Source organism: Pezoporus occidentalis, unplaced genomic scaffold, assembly GCF_034315485.1.
Source record: "Pezoporus occidentalis ecotype Australia unplaced genomic scaffold, CSIRO_AGI_Poc_V1 ctg7, whole genome shotgun sequence".
Lineage (NCBI taxonomy): Eukaryota > Metazoa > Chordata > Aves > Psittaciformes > Psittacidae > Pezoporus > Pezoporus occidentalis.
Genome location: NW_026916052.1, coordinates 3,572,609 through 3,592,950, shown reverse-complemented (window position 1 = coordinate 3,592,950; position 20,342 = coordinate 3,572,609). Strand labels below are relative to the sequence as shown.

Here is a 20,342-nt window from a genome sequence, read left to right as displayed (position 1 = left end):
GCTATCACTCATCAGCTATTAGTAACCAACATTATATACATATTTGAAGTAAAGAGAATATTACAGCTGGATTAAGCATTGATTTCCACGCTAGCTTTTCATATTTAATTATATAAAGGTTTCAACTGAACTTGAGCTGTAAGGAAACTCAAGCTTTTCTTTAGATTGGACAGAGCTTGCAAAAGTTCGGGTTTTGTGTATGACATTCTCTTGTCCATTGTTCTTGCATGCATATCCAGTTCTGGATTGAACTGTGACTGTTCTTTGGTATTTCGCGTCCTGGCTAGAGGCAGGAACTCATGGAAGCATTGCTGCAAAATCCTTTTGTTGAGCGTTTCTGTGTAGCTTCCCAGGCTTGCTGAATCTAACCATTGTGTGTTTTCAGATTCACACTGGAAGAAAATAAATTGCCATTCCTTTAATTGTGACTTTATTGGGATGCAACTGCAATTTTTCTGTTTCATCAAAGGAGGGGGTGTGACTTATCTGTCCTACTGAAAGTGGTCTGACTTGCACCGTATTATGCCAGCAAGGAGAAACTGCCTTACAGATTTTTATTTTTCCAAAGATGATACGTGGTCTTTGTGCAGCTGCAATTTCCCTGGAGGAAGATGGTCGGACTTCTCATTGGGGGTTGTTCATTCTTACCTCTTCTAGCCAAGAACAATATAAACCAGGGTGAATCAAGGGTAAGATGCGTGTAGTTAACAGTTCAGTGCGTACTTAGCATAAAAATACAATGCACTAAGGGAGCAAGAGAGAAAACAGTGAGGTCCATGAAACATCATGTTGCGTACTATATCAGACAGAAGAAATGGCTACTTCAGATAGCTCTGGGCCAGTAATAAAATAGAGTGCAAGAAGATGATTAGATCTGTAAGCCCTTCTTTAGCTAAGTATTCAGTTTTTGCTAAGGAATATACAAATCTTGACACCTCCTTTGAAGGTATCAGTCAAGTTTGTAACTTTGAGGCAGGCAAGGATGTGCAGTCATAGGTGCCCTCCCCTTTGGAACACCAGTATTTCAGAGCTTGCAGACAGTGTGAATCCTTTAAGGAACAGCAGGGATCTTCTTTTTGTGTACATAAAATAAATGACTGGTTAAAAGCCTTTTGAGGACATAAGCAAATTTTGTGGCAGTTATCAGTTATTTTATCAATCTCTTAAGAGCATCTTAAGCAGATATAGTAAAAGCAAATCTGCTTTGGCTCTAGTTTATGATATCCATGATACGTCATATGTGATTCATCAGAGGTGGATCACATTCAAACTGATAACCTGTTTATGCTGTGCAAGAACACAAGTTTATATGAAAAGTGTTCAGCTTTCATAAATGGAGAACAGAACTGGAGAAAACTCAAAGGTAAAAGGCAACCTACAGAGTGATTATTGAAACACAACACTAAAATTTTAAAGCTAGGCACTTTTACAGTGGTTAGATAATGGTGTATATTCTCTCACACTGACAACTAAGGAAATCCAAGTTACAGCTTAAAGGTTTAAATTAGCAGACTGTTCATTGCTGAGAATCATGTTCCCCCCACACTTATCAGTCTTTCTCTCTACTGGAATTTTATATATGCTTAACAGTAGATAACTTCTGGAATCCATGTCATTTCTATTGGCGGCACCAGGTCACCTGCTCCTTTATCTGGAGTTCAAGATTCAGCTTAAAACATTATGCTTGTCTGTGTTGCTTCTGCAGGGATTGTTAGATATAGTCTTAAAATCCAGTGTTTAGCATTTTTCTCTATTTTAAGTCGTTCTCTATTACTTCCAGAGTTTAAGTTTTAATATTTTCTGGGTGGACCTTTTACTTTGCAGCCAAAGAACAAAATCTTGGTTGGATTCTTGTACAAGGTTATGTCAGCCTTGCTGAAAAAGCTTGGAATATCTCTTGGTTGACATGATTTTTAGGCTTAGAAATAGGAAGAAGAAAGAAGAATAGTTAGTAATGGGCAGCAACAATTTACAAAGCTCTGTATGCAATACAGCTACCATATGAAAAAATATTGCATTTGTCTGTTGTTTCGTTGGGTGTTCCATAAATGTGAAAACACGGTATTTTGTTTGATTTCCATCTGTACAAGGCTCTTAGGCTTTTGAACTAGGGAGAAAGGAAATGTATGATAAATGGAGTTAGCTATGCCTCTTTGTATTTGCTTTTTCTCAAAGGTTGGGACTGGAACACTGTTGCAAGAAACAAAGCTTTGACTGGACTTAAGCAGTGAGCTGTCCTTTATCATATTAATTTCAGTTGACTCATGTCATTTCACCTCCCCAAACTGATGATGGTTGGTTAAGATTATATCCAAACCAGTCATAAGTTACCAATGAATCAGTAACAGAATATTTTGGGCTGGTATACAAAAACATCTCTTGCTCCGTATTTAGTGAGCTTGGATTCTCTTGTGGTTCAACAATATTTTACAGAAACAAAACATTCTCAACTTCAAGCAGAGTACAGAATCCTCAAACTTTCAGTGCAAGGAGGGCAAAATCCAATTTACAGCTTCATTCCTCTTGGACTAGCTGACAGACATATATCTTGCATAGTCTGTGTTCAAAATTTCCACTGTCACTTATTTTGATTATCTGATAGATGCTGTGATATTAAAAGCATGGTATGCAGCAGATAAATCATAGCATCAACTCCTTGTTGTGCTAATCCTCTCTACTTTTCCAAATAGGAGGAAAAAAGATTGAAGTGTTTGGGTATGGAAGCCATGATAATGAACATATCCTTCATGGTTGGAGTAATTTTATTTTTTCTCAGGTAGACCTGTAATTTGTTTGAAACATTGCTGTTGAGCAGCACTATGGTACAGCTTTTAGAGAAATTTTTGGTAAGAAACAATGTTTAGAAAAAACTTGAAAAATATCCTTTGCCTTAACAGTATCAATTTGCTTTAGAAATGTTACTGTATCTTATCTATTTTGTGTTTTAATGCGTATGTCAACAATGCTGTCATTGTTTCTACGTGTCTGACAGCTATATCAAAGAAGTATCTGAAAAACTGAAATTTTCTTAAAGCTAAAACCCCATAACTAAATAAAACACTGCTAAGCTGTCATAGAAAACCCAAGTAATCCATGGTCAGCAATAAATAAAACCAAGAGAGCTAAAGTGAAGGTCAAATCTGTGGCATTTTTCAGAGCATGATCTTTTGGCTTTAGCATTTTACTTAATGTTTTGCTCTTATATTGTATTTTTCATTCATGGCTTATGAATTGCTTTACAAAGACAAGTAGTAATAGTCTTATTTTTTGGGTGAGGACTAAAGAAGCACCAAGAGATAAAATGACTTGTCTGTTTAGTCAGTTCATTAGAGCTATAAAGGCTTCCGATGACAAATATTGCCTTAATTTTTAGGTAGATTTGGTTCTTTTAAGGAAGGTACATTACAGGTATATATCTCTTGCAAACTAAATGTATTGTTCTCCCCCTTCTAGGAGGAGATACTAGGTACTTCTGGGCTCAGAAGTAGACAAGAACTGTGTGAGACTTCAAATTTGGGACTTACGCTGAAAGAGCTAAAAACCCAATCAGTACCACACTGTTTCTCAAAACTTGAGAGAATTAATGGCATGCTGAGCCAGAACAGCTCAACCCATGCTTTTCCCTTGGAACACCATTCTAGATGCCATTAAAAATGACCTTTAGTGAAGATTTTTGTTTTAATGGAAACAAAGAAGGTCATAATTTAGTTTACAAAATATCCTCAAATGCTTTTAACAAGAAAACCCACATGCCAGTTTTGAAGGATTCATACAGCTTCTCTTGCTCTGTCCTTGCTTTGTTAAATAGCCAGGCTTGTTTCAGCCATGACTTAATGTTTGTAGGAAAGAACGTTTTGAAGGATGACACATGTGGTTAAAAAACAGGAATTAGTTTCTGGCGTTTAATTCCCCGCATTGCCACAAACTTCCTCTGTGACTTTGGACAGGCCACCACATCTCTGTGACTAAATTCACTGGCTGTAAACTGATGCTAGTGGAATTTCTCCTCTTTAGAGGCAAGTTGTGAGGAGGACATGCATCTGGGTATGAACTGCAGCTGTGAAGGACTTAGATTTTTAACTTTCTAAAGTGTGTGAATCCAAAATAATTGTTTAAAAGTGTGGCCATTTTCTATGGATTGTCTCAATAATGGGAAAATGCCACAAAGTAATTGGAGTAATTTGTCTGTGGTACTTTGGCACCTCTTTCTGTCAGACAGTTTTGCAGCTGACCATACTTACCTACTTGAGAGGCTGAGTGCAAGCCAGTGACAGCACACCCATGGCAAATGTGTCAGAATTGGCTATTGATGCTGCTCTGAAGAAGTTCTAGCTTTAGGTTTGATGTAGATTACAGTAGTGGTGGACTTCGGGGAGCTTTAATAAATCAGGAAGGCCTGACCATCAGGTGCTGAAAGAGGTGGTTAGGGATATCAGCCTTGTGGATGACATCCAAAAGGTCAACTGTCAGACTGTACGATGACAGAAGTCAGGTCCAAGTACCAAAGGCAACCTGTGCTAGATCTGACTGGGGACAGTTTTTTTAGGTCCCCAAGCCTTAATCTCAACTAGAAGAAGGCTTCTTCAATAGTAAGTGGGAATGCTGAATTTGCATAAAATCTTTGCTCCTTGGGTTTCTGAGCAGTTAAACAGTGAGCTACATCTGCCAAGGAGCCTGAAAAACCCTCTTGTTCATCTAGCCCAAGCCATATTCATGGCTGAATGTTTAGACTGACATTTATCATATTTATCCAGATTGTTTTTTAATGGTGATCCAGCATTATCTACAGAGATATTCCATCACCTGTGGTGGGAAGTTTATAATTCTGCTTAGGTGCTTGGCCAACCTCTCGCTGTAGGAAAGAGAGGTGAATGAGCAGTTGCCCTTAGACCAGTCACCTAATCATCCTTTTTCTTGGGCAGCAAAGCAAGGGGAGGTGAGAATGCCTCAGCATCCGCTGTGGTATCTATTCTTTGTGAGGCAGAGGGCAGGGAGCAATATTTGGGCTTCTTTAACAATGACTTCAGTATTACTTTTCTTCCTCTTCTGGAAAGCTGCTGTCTTTCCAGGTCCCTACACACAACAGAGAAACAAAGCTGTGCCTATGGTTGCTCTGCTTCAGATCACAAGCTCCAAAAGGCAAAATATGGTTTGTGAAAGCTGGGTCACAGACTCCAAGAAAGACAACTTGTACACAGGAAAAGGATATAGAATTGGTGGGGTGGGTATATCTGTTAAAAAGGGGATGGGCTCTGTTAAGTATTCTTCCAAATGCATGCAATGAATCCATGCAGAACTCTATCAGTGAGCTATTTTCCACAATGAAATAGGAAAACATTTCATAGGTGCCACCCTGTCCATATTTTGTTGGTCAGTTCTACTGTATATAAACAGTATCTGTAACATGGAGTAATTATATGCTTCCAACAAAAACAAACTAAGAGGATAAGATTCTCAGATTGTTTTAGTGTGATTAGAAGCCACAAATACAAAATATTGCATCAGAGACTTTGGACTCCAGAAATCTTTAGTCTTGGGTTGTAGAAATATGATGTTTAGATAAGTTCTTGGCAAGAGCTGGAATTTGCTGGACTTCAATTTTTTCACTTTGTGAGGTACGAGAAAGTCTGATTAGAATGAAATACCTGTTCTTTAGAGCAGTTTTTTTCTTTAAATCTGTTGTATTTTCAAAGTATTTAGGAAAGTTTTATCACTAAACAGAGTGTCTAGTCTTCCCTAGGTGTGTAGAATTGGTTCTGTTTGCATCCCATTTCAAAAACACCCTCAAAATCGATGATATAGATGATTTTTATCCAACGATTCAAATTGACTGATATAATCTTCTTTGTGTTCTCAGCTCCACTGTATTTAGAAACAGCACTGTTTTTTTTTACTTCCGGAGTGCAGGATTCTCTTCCATTGTTGATTCTCCATCCACAATACAGTACGTGTGACGGTCAATACAGCTTCTTTGGGGACTTTTTTTTTTTTTTGATGTAGCACATACTGTGGTGGGGCCTTTGCTCATGAAGTCAAATAGAAACTCTGCAACTTCTCCATCAGGTCTTTTATCCCTAACAATTCCTCTTGCTATCAAGACATCTCACACGTAAGTGTCCACAATGGAAAGTGACTAATGTGTTTTACTGCCAGTATGATGATTCTTTAACATTCTCTGGTATTGCTGGGTAATCCTTTAGGACAGATTTAAAAGCTACTGGTCAGCTGGTGTGTAGAAGGCAAAGAACAGCAAGGTAGATTTGTTCTGCTACAAAGAAGGCAGAGGCCACTCAAGATGTGACACAGAACTTGGAAAAACTTATTTTTTTTTCTGGTAAATTGCCTGGTTTGGATCATGGTTTCTTGGACTCTTCCATCCACTTCTAGATACAGATGAAAAATTTTGTTTTTCACGTTTTAAGGATTTTTCTTTTGTAAATATCTTCATAATAATTAGAAATAAATGGCTTCCTAGTGACTTTTTTTCCTTGGAAAACAATGGTTTAAATTAAAGAAAAAAGGTTTTTGCCCAACATGTAAACAAACATACAAGAGTTCCAAAAAACCCCAAAGTTGGAGGAAGTAGAACTGCCAGTGGTTTGAGAAAACCACAGGCAGGTTCTTGTGTCCCTATGGAAATGTTTGATTTTTGTTTTTTTCTTTTTTTCTGGCTGGCTTGTTAAACCCTGCATGTTCCAAATGTGTACTGTTTAACTGTTTGCTTTTAGCATGATTTCTCCTTTTAAAGATGACAGTATTTAAACCTAGCAAGATGTTGTTTTAAGATCAACAATTTAACAAGAGCAAAATCTGCCTCCCAGACTCAGCTGCCTGCCTTCTTTCCAAGATACTTTGTTCTGAAGAAGCTGATGGCAGTGATAAATGTAAGAGAGTTAGAGCTCTGTGGTTATTGTCAGCAAGTTAGCTTTATGGGTTGGGGATTAGACCTTTGATGTCTTATCGAGTTTCTGCCCTGCGTGAATCAGTTACTTACTTGATTTAAATTATAAAAAGAAATGCTCTGTTGTGATATTGTCTCATACTGTGTCTTCGTCATTTGAGATGCCCTCAGTGTTCTTCAGCCCCCAGAAAGGGAAGGCAACCAGCCATATGGAGAGTGGCCAGTTGCCTGCTGATCGTGATAGGCATTAGAGTTGCATAGAAACTCAGATATAGAAAAGCCCTGTTCAGCAAGCCTTTCTGTCCCCCCACAAAGAGAGATTGTTCCCAAAAAGTCTGTAACACAGCATCCAATACTGTTTCACTTTAGCTTTTGAGGGGGTCTCCCTATTCCTTTAATAAATTACTTCCTTTTCACTGAGGTAAGAGGTTCTTTATGAAGTTGTCTTTATAACATCCCCCAGTGTAATTGATGCTAGACTGGTATGGAGAGCTGGTGGCTGCTTGGACATGTGGTTTAAAGAGAGCAGAGGTGAGCTGAGAAAATCCCTTTCATGATTCCAGGGAACAATGAGGATGGCAATACCTTACCCTGGAGACAACTGAGAGCATCTAGAAGCTCATTTTCCAGGTTTCGCATGTGCTGTACCAGTGGGTGAAGACATTTCTGGCCTTTGTGACAAAGGTCCAATCTAATGCATCTTATTTTGAGTTATACATTATTGCTCTTAGTTTTATCTTGTTAAGCTACGCCAGGCACTTTAAGGGTATGTGTTACTATTCTTTAATCCTAAAATAGATATAGAAATGTTGATCTGGATTAGATTTTATTTGTATTTTAAAATATCATTTCAACATTTTAGAAGCCAAAATATTTTTCATGTGAGCAGCCTTTGAACAAGATTAAAAAGTAAAATGTATCCGTTCCCAAATCATAGCTGTGGTTATTAAAGACACCAACCAGACAGATTAGCTGTGTGTGAGGAAACGGGCTTACAGGACAGTTGTGCTAGCCCGCTTGTATTCTGAAAGCTGGGTCAGTACTCATGAAAAGCTTAAGTAAACTAAAGGATAATTCAATACATAGACAATGCATCCCACTGTTTCTCTGTTTATTTTCTCCCTGTGTGACTTCTGGCAACTGAGAAGAAACACTATAAATGACAGTAACCCGCCAAAGAAAAGATTATGAATAACAATACCACAAGAATGAAGGGCATAAAGTTACCAGTGACTTGGGAAAAATGCAGAACGTTGGACGCGTGACACGTGTAGAAACTAGTGGATTGTAGTATATGCAGTACAGAACACTTTCAGATAAGAAACCCTTTCAGTTTGAGTTTCAGTATAAATTTATGGTAGATTGTTTCGTACATGCATACGAAAGACAACACGTTCCTAATAAGAGTTGTCTTTTTTTCTTTTCTTAACCACATTTTTATCAGTGCTGCTTTCAGCACTCTATTTAAGAATGTCATGTTTTATATCTCAATCTGCAGTTTTATGTTCAGGCAACACATACAGCAAGCTGATACCCAAAGTTTGGAAACCATTAAAGTTTTTTTATGGTACAAAATGAAAAAAAAAAGAAACCCAGCTGTTAAACTAGAATTCAAAATAATTATAATAAAAATCACAGAAACTTTTTTTTTTACCCCTGAAAACCCAGGTAAACTTTTTTTTATGAGAGGGAAAATGTTGCAGTTTATTTGTCCTTGCTGTGGTACATTTTTATTACTTCTATATATCTACAGTATTAAATACGTGGGCTGTTTTCACCTATAGTGAATTTGTTAGGTCCAGTTTGCTAGTGTCATTGACAGTCTTTATCATGTCTTGAAAGTTAAGACCATTAGTTCATTTTTAGCTATATGGGGTGATTGCCAACAAGTTTTTCACACATTGTTTTTGATGCTTAGACTTTACAGCTTCTGGCATGACTCATTTAGAGTGAGTGTTTTGTGCTTCCAAAAACTATATTGTAGGAGCATTCAAATGAATCATGAAAGCTTCTTCTGAAAGGATATTTCTCTAGGCCTGAGTGCTAGTCAACAGGAGCCCAAACCTGCTCCTGTTGAAATCTATGTATTTACGTTAGTAGGTATTGAACCAGATCCTAGAATGCTATTTAAGAAAGCAGCCCTTCAAGAGGTATGACTGCACTTCAATGAAGCAGTGTCTCAGTGGGCATTAGAGACAGCTCTCCTGTGTGCCCCTGTAGGCGCACAGATGCTTACTGGAGATCTTTGATAAGATTATTTTTGAAATCTAGACCCGGCTTCTGTTTCAGTTGTTTGGCACTTAGAATGTTTCTTCCTCTTTGTTTTTCTTTGATACTATGGGCTGGGTTAATCTCATAGGACTTCAATCATTTGCTGGAGAGCTGTTGACTCTCCAGTTCATAATGTGGAAGATACATTACTAGGATGCAATCCATCTTCTCCTAAGTCAAGTGAATCTTACCCTAAAGGTGCCAGTTTTTAGTTTCTCTAATCTGTGCAGCTAGCCCCACATTATGAAATCATGATCATGGCTTGCTGCCCTGGAGAGTTCTGCAGTATTGTGGCTGGAATATTTACTATTTTGTGTGAACAGGGACAAATAAACTTTCAAGAACAAATGTTAATTTTCAGATGACTGAGATAACCTCACTGAAGTCAGTAGACTGCTCATTTATCTGCTAGTGAAATATAATGGAACAATTCTGATTTACACCAAGAACATTTATCATTGAGAAGAGGCACAGAAATGTTTTGAGGTTCTTGTAAGTGCAAACTGCCTTGCCCACTGCAGTAGCGGGAGTGGGCACATTCTAGCTCATCAGTATACTATTTACTTAGTCCTGTGTGTGATGTCTTTCTGTATAAATGCTTCCATGCAAACTTAACTTTAATAGTGATGTCTGGTATGTCTGGACAAAGGAGCAGGTTACAGTTTGAAGTAAATGGCTCTGGGCTTGTCCTGGAACAGTCATGAAAGACTGGTTTGCTTCAGTGGCACAGCACAAGGTGAACTAATCTGTTAAAGATAGGTTAAGTACACTAGTTAATGCAGGCTTTTCATTTTTAATGTATCTATTGGACTGTCCTAAGTAAGCCAGTAACAAGGTTAAGGAAAAATTAGGTTTTCCATATATTTCAACACTACGGTTGAATGCTTTTCATGGCATTGGGATGAGAATAGGGTTTGTTGTATAAATGTTCATTCCTTGGCAGAAGAGTGATGAAATAAATACTGAAAAAATGAGTGGTGTTTTAATAAAGCACTTTAACTGAGACAGATTAGCTGGTTAGAGTACTCTAAGGCAGACTGTAACATGTTCATGTTTAAACATCGTTGCCTTTGAAATATGCATGGGAATATGACTTTACAAATTATAGCCTGCATGTGTGGATATATATACGCAATGGCGTGTGTTTGTGCATATATATGCATGAATATATATATATATACACACACACACGTTACTATTGTCTAACTCATTTTCCCATTGTAGACAAGCCTGGAAGGAACAAAATATTCCTAGCTTGGAGACTTTCACATCTGCACTTCAGGCAGCTATCAGAAAGAAGGAGCATGCCTACATAAATCACTGTAAATCAGCACATTTTTCAACAGCATGAAGCCCTAAGCGCAGAGCCACTTTAGAGAGCACTTCTCCATAGTTTGTTCACAGACCTCCCATGCCAGCAGCGGGGAAGTCAGACCATTCTATTCAACATCTTACAGTAACCATATGCAGGATAAAGAAATTGCCTTTCAAAGCTATGGTCTGCACCAAGCTTTTCCAAGCAAAACAGCAATGTCTAGTATCCGTCTTTTCTCTTCTGCCTGTTTTTCAGGACTTTTTGGCCCTTAGCCCCCCAGGATGAGTTGTTACTCTTCTGTTCTGAGAGCAGGCTTGAGCTTACTTAATTTTAGATTCTGAAGCAGTAGTTTTCACCAGTTATAAGGGGTTCACAAAAATTAACAGAATAAAAGCCTATTGTCATATGTTTAAATATCTAGTTTCAGTGGAGGATATATAGCACTGAAAGGAAAACTGAAAGGTCCAATAAATTGAAGAAAGCTTGAAAATTTCAAACAATCCAAATCCATGAGCTTGAAGGTTTTTCTTTCCCTAGTGCACAGACTCCAACCTGATCTTACAAAGTAGGACGCAGTTTCTGTTCATAGAAGAGAAGCAGTCTACGAGTCTTCAGCTGTAGTTGGAAAAGTTATAGTAGAGCAAAGTAAAAATAGGCTTAGCATAGTTATGAGCTATGGTTTAGAGTGCAGCCTGTTTGTTAAGGATGTCTCTACAGGACTGCAAGGAAACTTTCCTAGTTTTAAACGCCCAAATAAAAAGTAATAAGAAGAGAGACTGGGGATCACTCCTATGCCTTGCTCAGATTAATCAGACAGTGGCTTTTGACCAAAGACAATCCACAGCTGTTCACTGTATTGTGAAATGTAGAGTAGAGCATTTCCCATTAGTGTTTAAAAGGCTGTGAGCCAGATTCAATAATTAATCTTTATGCCTCAGCCTAAGTACATCTGTTGTCAGCTTTTCCTCCAATGGGGCGTTCCCTATGACCAGACTGTGACACTGTTCTCAACTCTTCTGCTTTCTTGCACTGGCAGTTTGGCTTGTAGATGTATGTAGTTGTTGATTGTCTACCCATACACCATTTTTCTCCCAGTATACTCTGCGATCTGCTTAGGTGAAGGGAGAGTTGCTCTGCACTATACATAATGGGATCACAGATTTGTGCACTGGAAATGCACAAATGTGTATGTGACTTTTCTGAAGAGCCTTTCTGCCCTAGTGGTGATGTGGTGGCAGGATGTAGGCCAGAGGGAATGACCCTGAATCCCTGCGTAAGAGTGGATAGTGTAAAGTAAAGAGGAGATGTGTATTATGCTATAGCAGTGAAGAAGTTAATGGTCATATTATCTTGATAAATGGTTCATTAGCACAGTAAAGAAACCATTGAATACCTGCTCTTAAGATACTGGAAAAACTCTCTTGCATCCTGACTGTCCACGGCCCAGATGTGGGACCAGGGACAAAAAAGAAGCTGAAAGATACGACAGAGCAGAGAACAGAAAACAGTAGAAATAAATTTCTCCATTATAAGCAAGGTTTCAGGTATCTGCTACTTCACATTGACAATTCTAGTGTTAGCAAACTCCAGTAACAGAGGGATGAAAGATCACTGCGACAGCCTGTGATATAGAAGCCACATTTCAACCAGTATCAAGACTGTTGTCTTGTTGTGTGAGACAGTGAAGGAAAATACTGTAATTCCATGATGCCTGAAATACATGACAGTAAATAATATTTTATCATTGCTTGTATCTGTCAAGTGGGTGCATGCAGCTTATAGTGACTTTGGTTTTATTAACTGGGGTAAACTTAATAATAAAGAATTTTCCTGATATAGTTCTATTATTTTTTCTTCTCAGAAGCAGTACATGAGAATTTAAAGCAGCACCTAGTATGGAATAGTAGTTGTCTTGAAAATTGGGTGTTGTAAAAGTATAATGTTCTGGAAAGGCTGAAATAAATTGGAAGGTGTAAAAGTTTTTTATTATATTAAAATATAAAATTAAAGCAATTCCAGCTGAGGAGTTGTGCCTGCTAATCTGTAGCATAAGCTTCAATTTGTAGTTGAAACCAATTTTCTGAAACTTGACTAGGCTGGTTTCTGTGTTATTAGGGGCAGGAACACCTCTTTGTTAAAAGTGGTTTGCTTTTTAATAGGGTTTAGCCATAATTGCCCGTTTTTTTGGTGGTGATTCAAAATAGTTCCACCTCAGGTTGGTCAATTTTTGTTGGCTCAATATCAGCTGCTACTAGCTTTCAACAGAAATGCTGCTTTAAGCTTGCCTTTCAGTGAATCACATGTTTGTACAATAACAGACTTGTTTGTTAAATGAACATAAAGACAGAAATAGATGAGCCTGTTTCAGGGTGAGTCACCTTCTGGTACATCTAGAGTCACCTTTCTCTCTAAACTGTCCTATTTTAATCAAAAGGAGTATTTTCACAGGGAAGTGCAGCTCTAAGATATGCATCAGTATCGTCCTAGTGTCACTGAGTCGGCTTGTTCCTGTTTAAACAAACAGCAGATCGTGTGAGGAATCCCTTAGCCCTAGCTTGTTTCAACATTTCTATTAGTTTTGACATTTATCAATTCCTTTGGCTGTATACTTTGTCTTTATAAGTACATTTGCTAGTCAGTCTTGTATGCTGTCTTTTCTTGCAATTTCTTGCCTTTTTATCCTTCCTGCTCCTAAATTCCTCAGTTACATAAGGTTGGTGGAAATTGTTTAAATGTACATCCCAAATTCTCCAGTGAGGTTTGGCTAACCAACAAGCTATTTAAGTGGTTTTGTCTCCTGGGTATGTCTTCATCCTCTGCTTTTCCAGGTTGCTTGAATATCCTTGAACCCATAATTTACCCTAATAACCTCTAAGGTTTTGAAATAATAAAATACTTAAATAACATTCTTTGGATAAATGCCCATTAAAATATAGCTTTGTCTGTGAACTATCACACTCTCAAGAGAGTGGATTTTGCTCCTCAGATGATTAAGGGGATTTGCTGTCTGCTGTGTTACTGTGGTTTGTCCACTGTGAGCAGGCATACCCATCTTAACTCAAGCAACAACTCGAAACAGAAAAGATGAAGAAAGTCTGTGAGAAAAATGGGACAAAGGGTAGGCTGTTGCTGTGTGTAATTCTCCCCCCACCCCATGCCTGGGTTCAGTTCTCTGGTCTACCATGCGATTTTCTGTGGGTTATGAAGCCTTCCTGTACTTTTGAAAAATAATTCTCTGCTCAACAGGGGTGTTGCTGGGGATAAATTAAGGGTGGTAAAGTGCCTAGCCATTACACAGGGGTAGTCTCATGCACGCAGGAAGGCTGCACTCAGATCCTTACTTCACAAGATAGGAAGAGGGAGATCACTTGATGTGCCATCACCAAATCCACAGGGCATATCTGTGGCAGAACAGGGGACTGGATCCAGTTTCACTGCCAGAGGCCCCACATGGTCTATTTTTCCTTGAAAAGTACTTTTCATAGTCTAAACCCTGATTCCTGCAGATGCCTCCAAAACAAGAAAGGGAGGCTTGGAGGACCTCATTTGAAGGACCTCACTTGCAGGACCCCCCAACACTGCAGCTCATCAGGGCACCCTGGCATACCCTGGAGACCAACATAATGTCAAGACTGGTCACAGTTATTGAAACCTGTCTTCCCTGTTGCTGGTTTTGCAGTTAAAGGGAGATGACTTCAGTTTTGTTCTCTTCTCACTCAGACCAGCTAATTATTAATTTCTGTTAGGAAAAATGACCTGAAAAATAGCTCCAAAATGGGAAAGAGAATGTCTCTTTTGGAGCTGTATAGCTACATGCCAGGATGAAAGTTTTGGGGTTTGTGTGTAATTTGAGTAATTTGTGAGTTATTTGCTTCTGAAACTAATTATTGTTAAAAATGAAAAATTACTAAATATGTCAGGAAAAGGAAACTTTCCTTTTCATGTTACTGTGCCAGTAAAATATAAAAATTCTGGTCAAAATCCAACCATATGACTATCATTTTAAAATGATACCTTTGAGATTGTCGCTTCAGTTTTAGACGTGCTCTTCAGAAGGACATCTGTATTGTCTCACGTCAAGTGATAGGAAATGCAAATAGACCACAGTTTAAGTACGAAGATTACAGAGATTTATGCCTCTCTTTATACTTTATTTTTCTTTTTTTTTCCCCTAATAACATGCAGGGAAACTATAGCAAATGTTTTCTTATTTTTTTTTTTAACTTACACTACTCTTTCCTGCTCAAATACTGTCCTCTTTTTTTTTTCTTCAGTTTCTAACATGAAGTTCAAAATTTTCTGTAGCCGAGGTTTATGGTAATGAACAGCAGCAATGAAACATGTGCTTCAACTGGATGATGGCCTTTTCTTAAATACCTCTTAATGTTTAGGAGAATTGTTATCTCCTGGTGTAAGCTATATACCTTGCTTAATTTTGTGCTTATTCAGAAACAGTAAAATGATAGAGAAATTTATCTGATGACAGGGGAAGTTTAGATTGGATATAAGGAGGAAATTCTTTCCTGTTAGGGTGATGAGGCACTGGAATAGGTTGCCCAGGGAGGTTGTGAACGCTCCATCCCTGGCAGTGTTCAAGATCAGGTTGGACGAAGCCTTGGGTGATATGATTTAGTGTGAGGTGTCCCTGGCCATGGCAGGGTGGTTGGAACTTGATCTTACAAGTCCTTTCCAACCCTAACTATTCTATGATTCTATGATTCTATGATTCTATGATTCTATGATTCTATGACTTGAGTTCACCTCCTCCCAAGTTCCCACTTTTCAGGAGCTCAGAAGATAAAGTACTATCTTTGTTTTTGGCTGGCAAGCAGAGACATCAGAACCAATTATGGTTTTGGCAGTATGTTTCAGGGTAAGTAGCTCCTGCTTTTCACAGTGCCAAAAAAGATGCCAAAATCATGAGCCTTGCCTGCAGTCGTGGGGGTGGAGAGATGAATAGTTAGAGCAAGTTCAGTGTGACTTTGCGGCACAACTAGAAAGGGGAGCATCTTTTGATGGCAACAGATTACTTCTGTCTTCCTGTACACACTTACTGGATTCTGGAGGAGATGAAATGGAATTTCTGAGAAAGAGAGAAAACTGTTTCTGATACAAGAAGGCCAGTTCTTGGCCACCTGGGCATAAGTTGGTTCACATTCAGGTGGCTGTTGACCAACACACCCATGTCCTTTTTTGCCAGGCAGCTTTCCAGCTGCTCTTTCCCCAAATTCTATAGATTTGCATGTGATTGTTGTGATCTACATACAGGACACCGTCCTGCATGTTGTAAGAATGGTCTCACAGGAAAAACTGCAAGCTTATAACCTTTCCCTCTTCAATCTTGGCATGTATTTTTATAGACAAACATATGCACAAGTACAAATATTTCTATAAAATATATCTGAAAACTTTTTTTTTTGAGTTTTGTTGAGGAGTCTTTAGATTTTAAATATAAGCATTGCAAGAATAAATGATCTGTTGTGTTTCACAAGGTGCTTACATGCTTACATCTTACATCACTGTTTTTTTCTTCAGACCTTTTACACTGAGGCCGCTGGAGACATTATGGGTATAATTTTAGATAAGTAATGATGTCCAAAATCCCATTTGGATCTTAGAACATATTTTTCAGCTTGTTATTATAGACTTATTAATGCATAACTAATAAAATAGTCAAGTTTCCATTGCTCTCATTTTTGTTGTGGAGAATGTTTCTGCCATCACCATTTTTACTCTAAAGACTCCAAGCTGCTGTTTCCAGCTTCATAATGGGTGAAGAAGATTCAGATATTTCCTAAGTGCAATAGTGGTTTTAGTATATGTTAGAGAAATGTTGCAGTCACTGAATTCAGTGCAACAGCTGAATAATCAGAGGTGTGAACTAGCTAGTATTTGAATAGGCTAAAAAGGCTGAGCTTTCTTTTCAGTTTTGGGTAATATTTGTATGTCTTCCTTGGGGAAGGGGATCACAGAGCACTCTTCACATGGGAATAGCATTCCTACAGCTTTTTTTTCTTTTTTTTTTTTCTTCCAGTTTTTGAGAGTGGACCAAGACAAAGACAGAGAGTGCAGCCTGGACTGTGCAGGCTCCCCTCAGAAATCACTCTGTGCATCTGATGGAAGAACTTTCCTGTCCCGGTGTGAATTTCAGAGAGCAAAATGCAAAGACCCTCAGCTGGAAATAGCCTACCGGGGCAACTGCAAAGGTGAGCAAATCAAAGTTTCTCTTGACCATAATGAAAAATAATAGACTTAAAATGGTTTTCAAAAACATTTGTATATTGCAAACTGGGAGTGCTGTGCAGGAAAAACTTTCTAAAAGCAAGTAGCTTGAAATCCATCCTGTTGATTTACATAAAGGTAAATTGACCTTTATCAATCAGAAAAAATACTACTTCCCCACCCCTTTACAGTATAAAAAGTCCCTTTTAAGGAAATTTCAAGTTTAGGTCCTTCTTCTAAAGGACCATTGTCATTAGGAGGCTCAGAGTAACTCTTACAGTTATCTGCAGAGGTTTCTTGTCTGTTGCAGTTCGGTATTTGGAGATGCTTAGATTCAATCTTGTGTTTTCTAACTGCAACCATTTAGTTTGTGAGGGGTAAAAAAAAAGAAAGTTTTTTAATACTTAGAGCCCTTACAGGCCATTTCTGCCTACATAATCTACTCTTTTACTTCTGATGTCTGTTTGGAGAAACTGTGTGATATGCAACCCTAGCACTTCAGATCCAATATTTGTAAAGTATTCATAGTTAAATCTTTTCACTTTTCGAGTAGCCTGGTGCTAGAGAACACAGTTCCTTGCTGAAGCGTAGGGTGATTCACAACACAATGATCTTCTTTCTAAAATGTAAGAATAGCAGTGGTCATAAAGATTTACTTTCCCTTTCTTTCTTTCCAAAAGAGGGGCGGGATGGGTTGCGAGAAAACACCAGGGACCACACATATTCGACCTCTAGGAGGCAATTTTCCACATCATCTCTCTCCAGCTCCAGCAAACCTCTGAAGCATCAAGACTGCTTCAAAGAGATGTTCTGTCTTTGCCTAGATGAAACACTATGCTCATTCTTCAGCCCTTTCATAATAAGCCATTGTATTACCTGATGGATCTATTTACTTTTGCAGACAAGGATAGCGTAGTGAAGCTACCTGAGCCAAAGCTTTTGTTACACTCATGAACAACAGAGAGAATTCTTGTGCACTCTGCATTTGTTAATTTTATGCATTAGAGCATTATACACTTTTACAGAAATTAGTTTAACTGTTTTTCTTTATTGCTTTTTCCTCTTACCATACTGACAATATCATCTGCAAGAAATTTTTTCTATAAAGATACATTGAATTCCCTTACTGAAGGTGTCCTTGGTGATGGTGGCAAATTTTTCTGCAATATACAACTAGTATTTGGAGAGCTGCTCATTAGCTGTTTACTAATAGTATGTCGATACAATTGCAGACTTGGAATTGGACACCTTAAGCAACATAAGTGCTGCTAATAGCAAGTATACATCATGCCCTCATCAGTCAGATGTTTTTAACCTTTCAATTAAATGAAGGGAAGCATCACTCTAGTATTTAAAGATGTTTTTTCTTTTGATTTGCAATAGACACATGATTGCCAATAATATACTTGGTCAATACCAGCAAGAGACCAGTGCTCTTTCATAGTATTTCTTACTCAATCAAAGCATCCTTAAATTTTGAAGTGACCAGTGTCTTAATTCCTACCTATGGCTCAAATCACCAGAAATATTTCAAGCTGTAAAAACAAGGTTTAGAGAATAAAAAGACGATTTGTTGGCCTAGCTGCAAGTCTCAGTTTTAGCATTTCTAGGGCTACTTTTGATAGTCCCATCAAATATTCTTCTGAAAGAGCTAAGTCCTCAGATTAAGACCTCTTTTTAGTCAGCTGCTTTTGAGTGGTCAAATTTGTTGTTACAGGTGATATTTGAAGAAAGAGCAGAGGTTTATTTTAGTAGGGCTAGCCAAAAAGTGATGGTTCCATTTCAGGGCAACATTCAAGGTTTAAGAATTTGCTTGCTTTAGCAAATCCTTTTGGAAGTGTTCATCTGTCCCCCTAAAAAAAACAGACTTTGCTCCATTAAAACACTGGATTTAAAGCAAGTTTTGATGTTGCTAATCCAAGAAAAAGGGAAAGAAATATTCATGTTTGCATGCAGAAGTTATGAAGGGAAAAAAAGAAATAATTCCTGGTATAGGATTCACAACTTTAAATCTGTGCCTGATAGTCATCAACCGTTGATCAGAAAGGGCATTCTTAAGTCTGTGTCTGTCTTGCTCTATCTTCTTCACAGGTAAAAATCCCTGTTCACAAAAATCTTGTATGAAAATTAAATACTTACATGTATCTTTTTAATTAGTTGAAAACAGCGACCAACTTCTTGTTCGATTCAGTCTATTTGCTAGAGATCTAAACACTGACAGTTTATGTCAATGACTTTTTGGAATAACTGAATCAATTTCTTCATATATTTTTTCTGTTTATGTATTAAATTTTCTATATTTTATATAGAAATTATATAGAATTTTCTATCATTTTATCTTTGTTGTTTATATATTCAGAGCTATGTTTTCTTTTTACATCCATAGGGGTGTTTGAAACACCACCAGACAGATGGCTTCTTTCCCTTTTTTTTCTGAGAAAGCCAAATTTAGCTTGACTATCTTTTCTCCTCCTCACCTATTCTGAGCATTTGTCTCACTTGTTTGATTATGATCACTTAAATACTAAAATTAAAAGGGGATAATTTGCCTTAAATATGCTTGCTTTCCTTTCTTAATTCAAGTTTGATTCACAGCAATAATGCTCAGCCCAGGTAATTCTTTAGCATTGCAAAGGAAACCACTTGACGATCTTGGATCTTGACAGCTAACTGGCAGAACTTAAACTGTTTTATTTTTCTCACACTCATTTTTTTTATATAATCCATTGCTAAGATTGGAAATGTTGTGAGAAGCTACAATCTCATAAAATTTCCAGCCTCTTTTTGCAGTTCCCAAATAATCTGTGTGTACTGTAGGTGAGCATCCAAACTTTGAATGCTTTTCCAAACAAAATCTAAACTGGAGATTTGCCACTTGGTTGACACAGACGTTTACTGTGCAACAAGGTTATGAATCTAATAAATAATATTTCTCAACTGTCAACATACATTTATTTGTGTTAGGGGAACTGTTAAAATATCACCTGTGATGGGGATCCACTACACACATGCAAATGCTTCACAGTAAATCTGGCCCAGCATAGCCAAAGAAACAAAACATACAAGAAGTGGAAAAGCAATGTGATTGCTTTTAAACTGGCCAGAAAGACACAGAGGCTATGTCTGTGCTAATTAATTAAGAAGTGCCAGAACACAGTGTGACTGCGTACACCTGTAAGCTGGTAGATTGCACAAAGCCATCTTCTTTTAGGGATTTAAGGCAGTTCAACCTGAGAACTGAACCTACCTACTCTTACAGTACTGCCCTTATACATGCCAGGATCAGTCTATTCCTATGACTAGTATAAACTCATGTACGAGGCCTTTAGCACTTAGCCTTGTTCCCTAAACTACAGCTGGTGAGAACGGGATGGGAGAGCTTTAGATGTCACACAGGAAGCCTTTGCAAGCTACAGAACTGAGCCTTTGATACTCTTAGTGTTATGTTAGTGCATGCAAAAAGTACAGTTTGAAATTTCTTATTCTTGAAAATAGGACCAACCATGCGGAAGAAATGTGTCTACGAAAAATAAAAAAAAAGAAAATAAAAAGAAGGAAAAACCTTATTCTAAAAAGTAAGGAACCTTCTTCTAATTTATATACCTGAACGATGCATTTGCCCATTATGAGTAG

The 20,342-nt window shown here is 37.9% G+C and overlaps 1 protein-coding gene across 3 annotated transcripts in view; it reads left to right on the top strand.

Annotated features, from left to right (window-relative positions):
* The window catches only part of SMOC2 (SPARC related modular calcium binding 2), a 138,288-nt gene that overhangs the window by 29,079 nt on the left and 88,867 nt on the right, over positions 1 to 20,342 (top strand). For all 3 annotated transcript variants that reach the window (XM_062641919.1, XM_062641918.1, XM_062641920.1), the window contains exon 2: positions 16,522 to 16,693. In XM_062641919.1, coding sequence (XP_062497903.1) covers positions 16,522 to 16,693 — 172 coding nt within the window. The remainder of the gene's footprint in view (positions 1 to 16,521; positions 16,694 to 20,342) is intronic.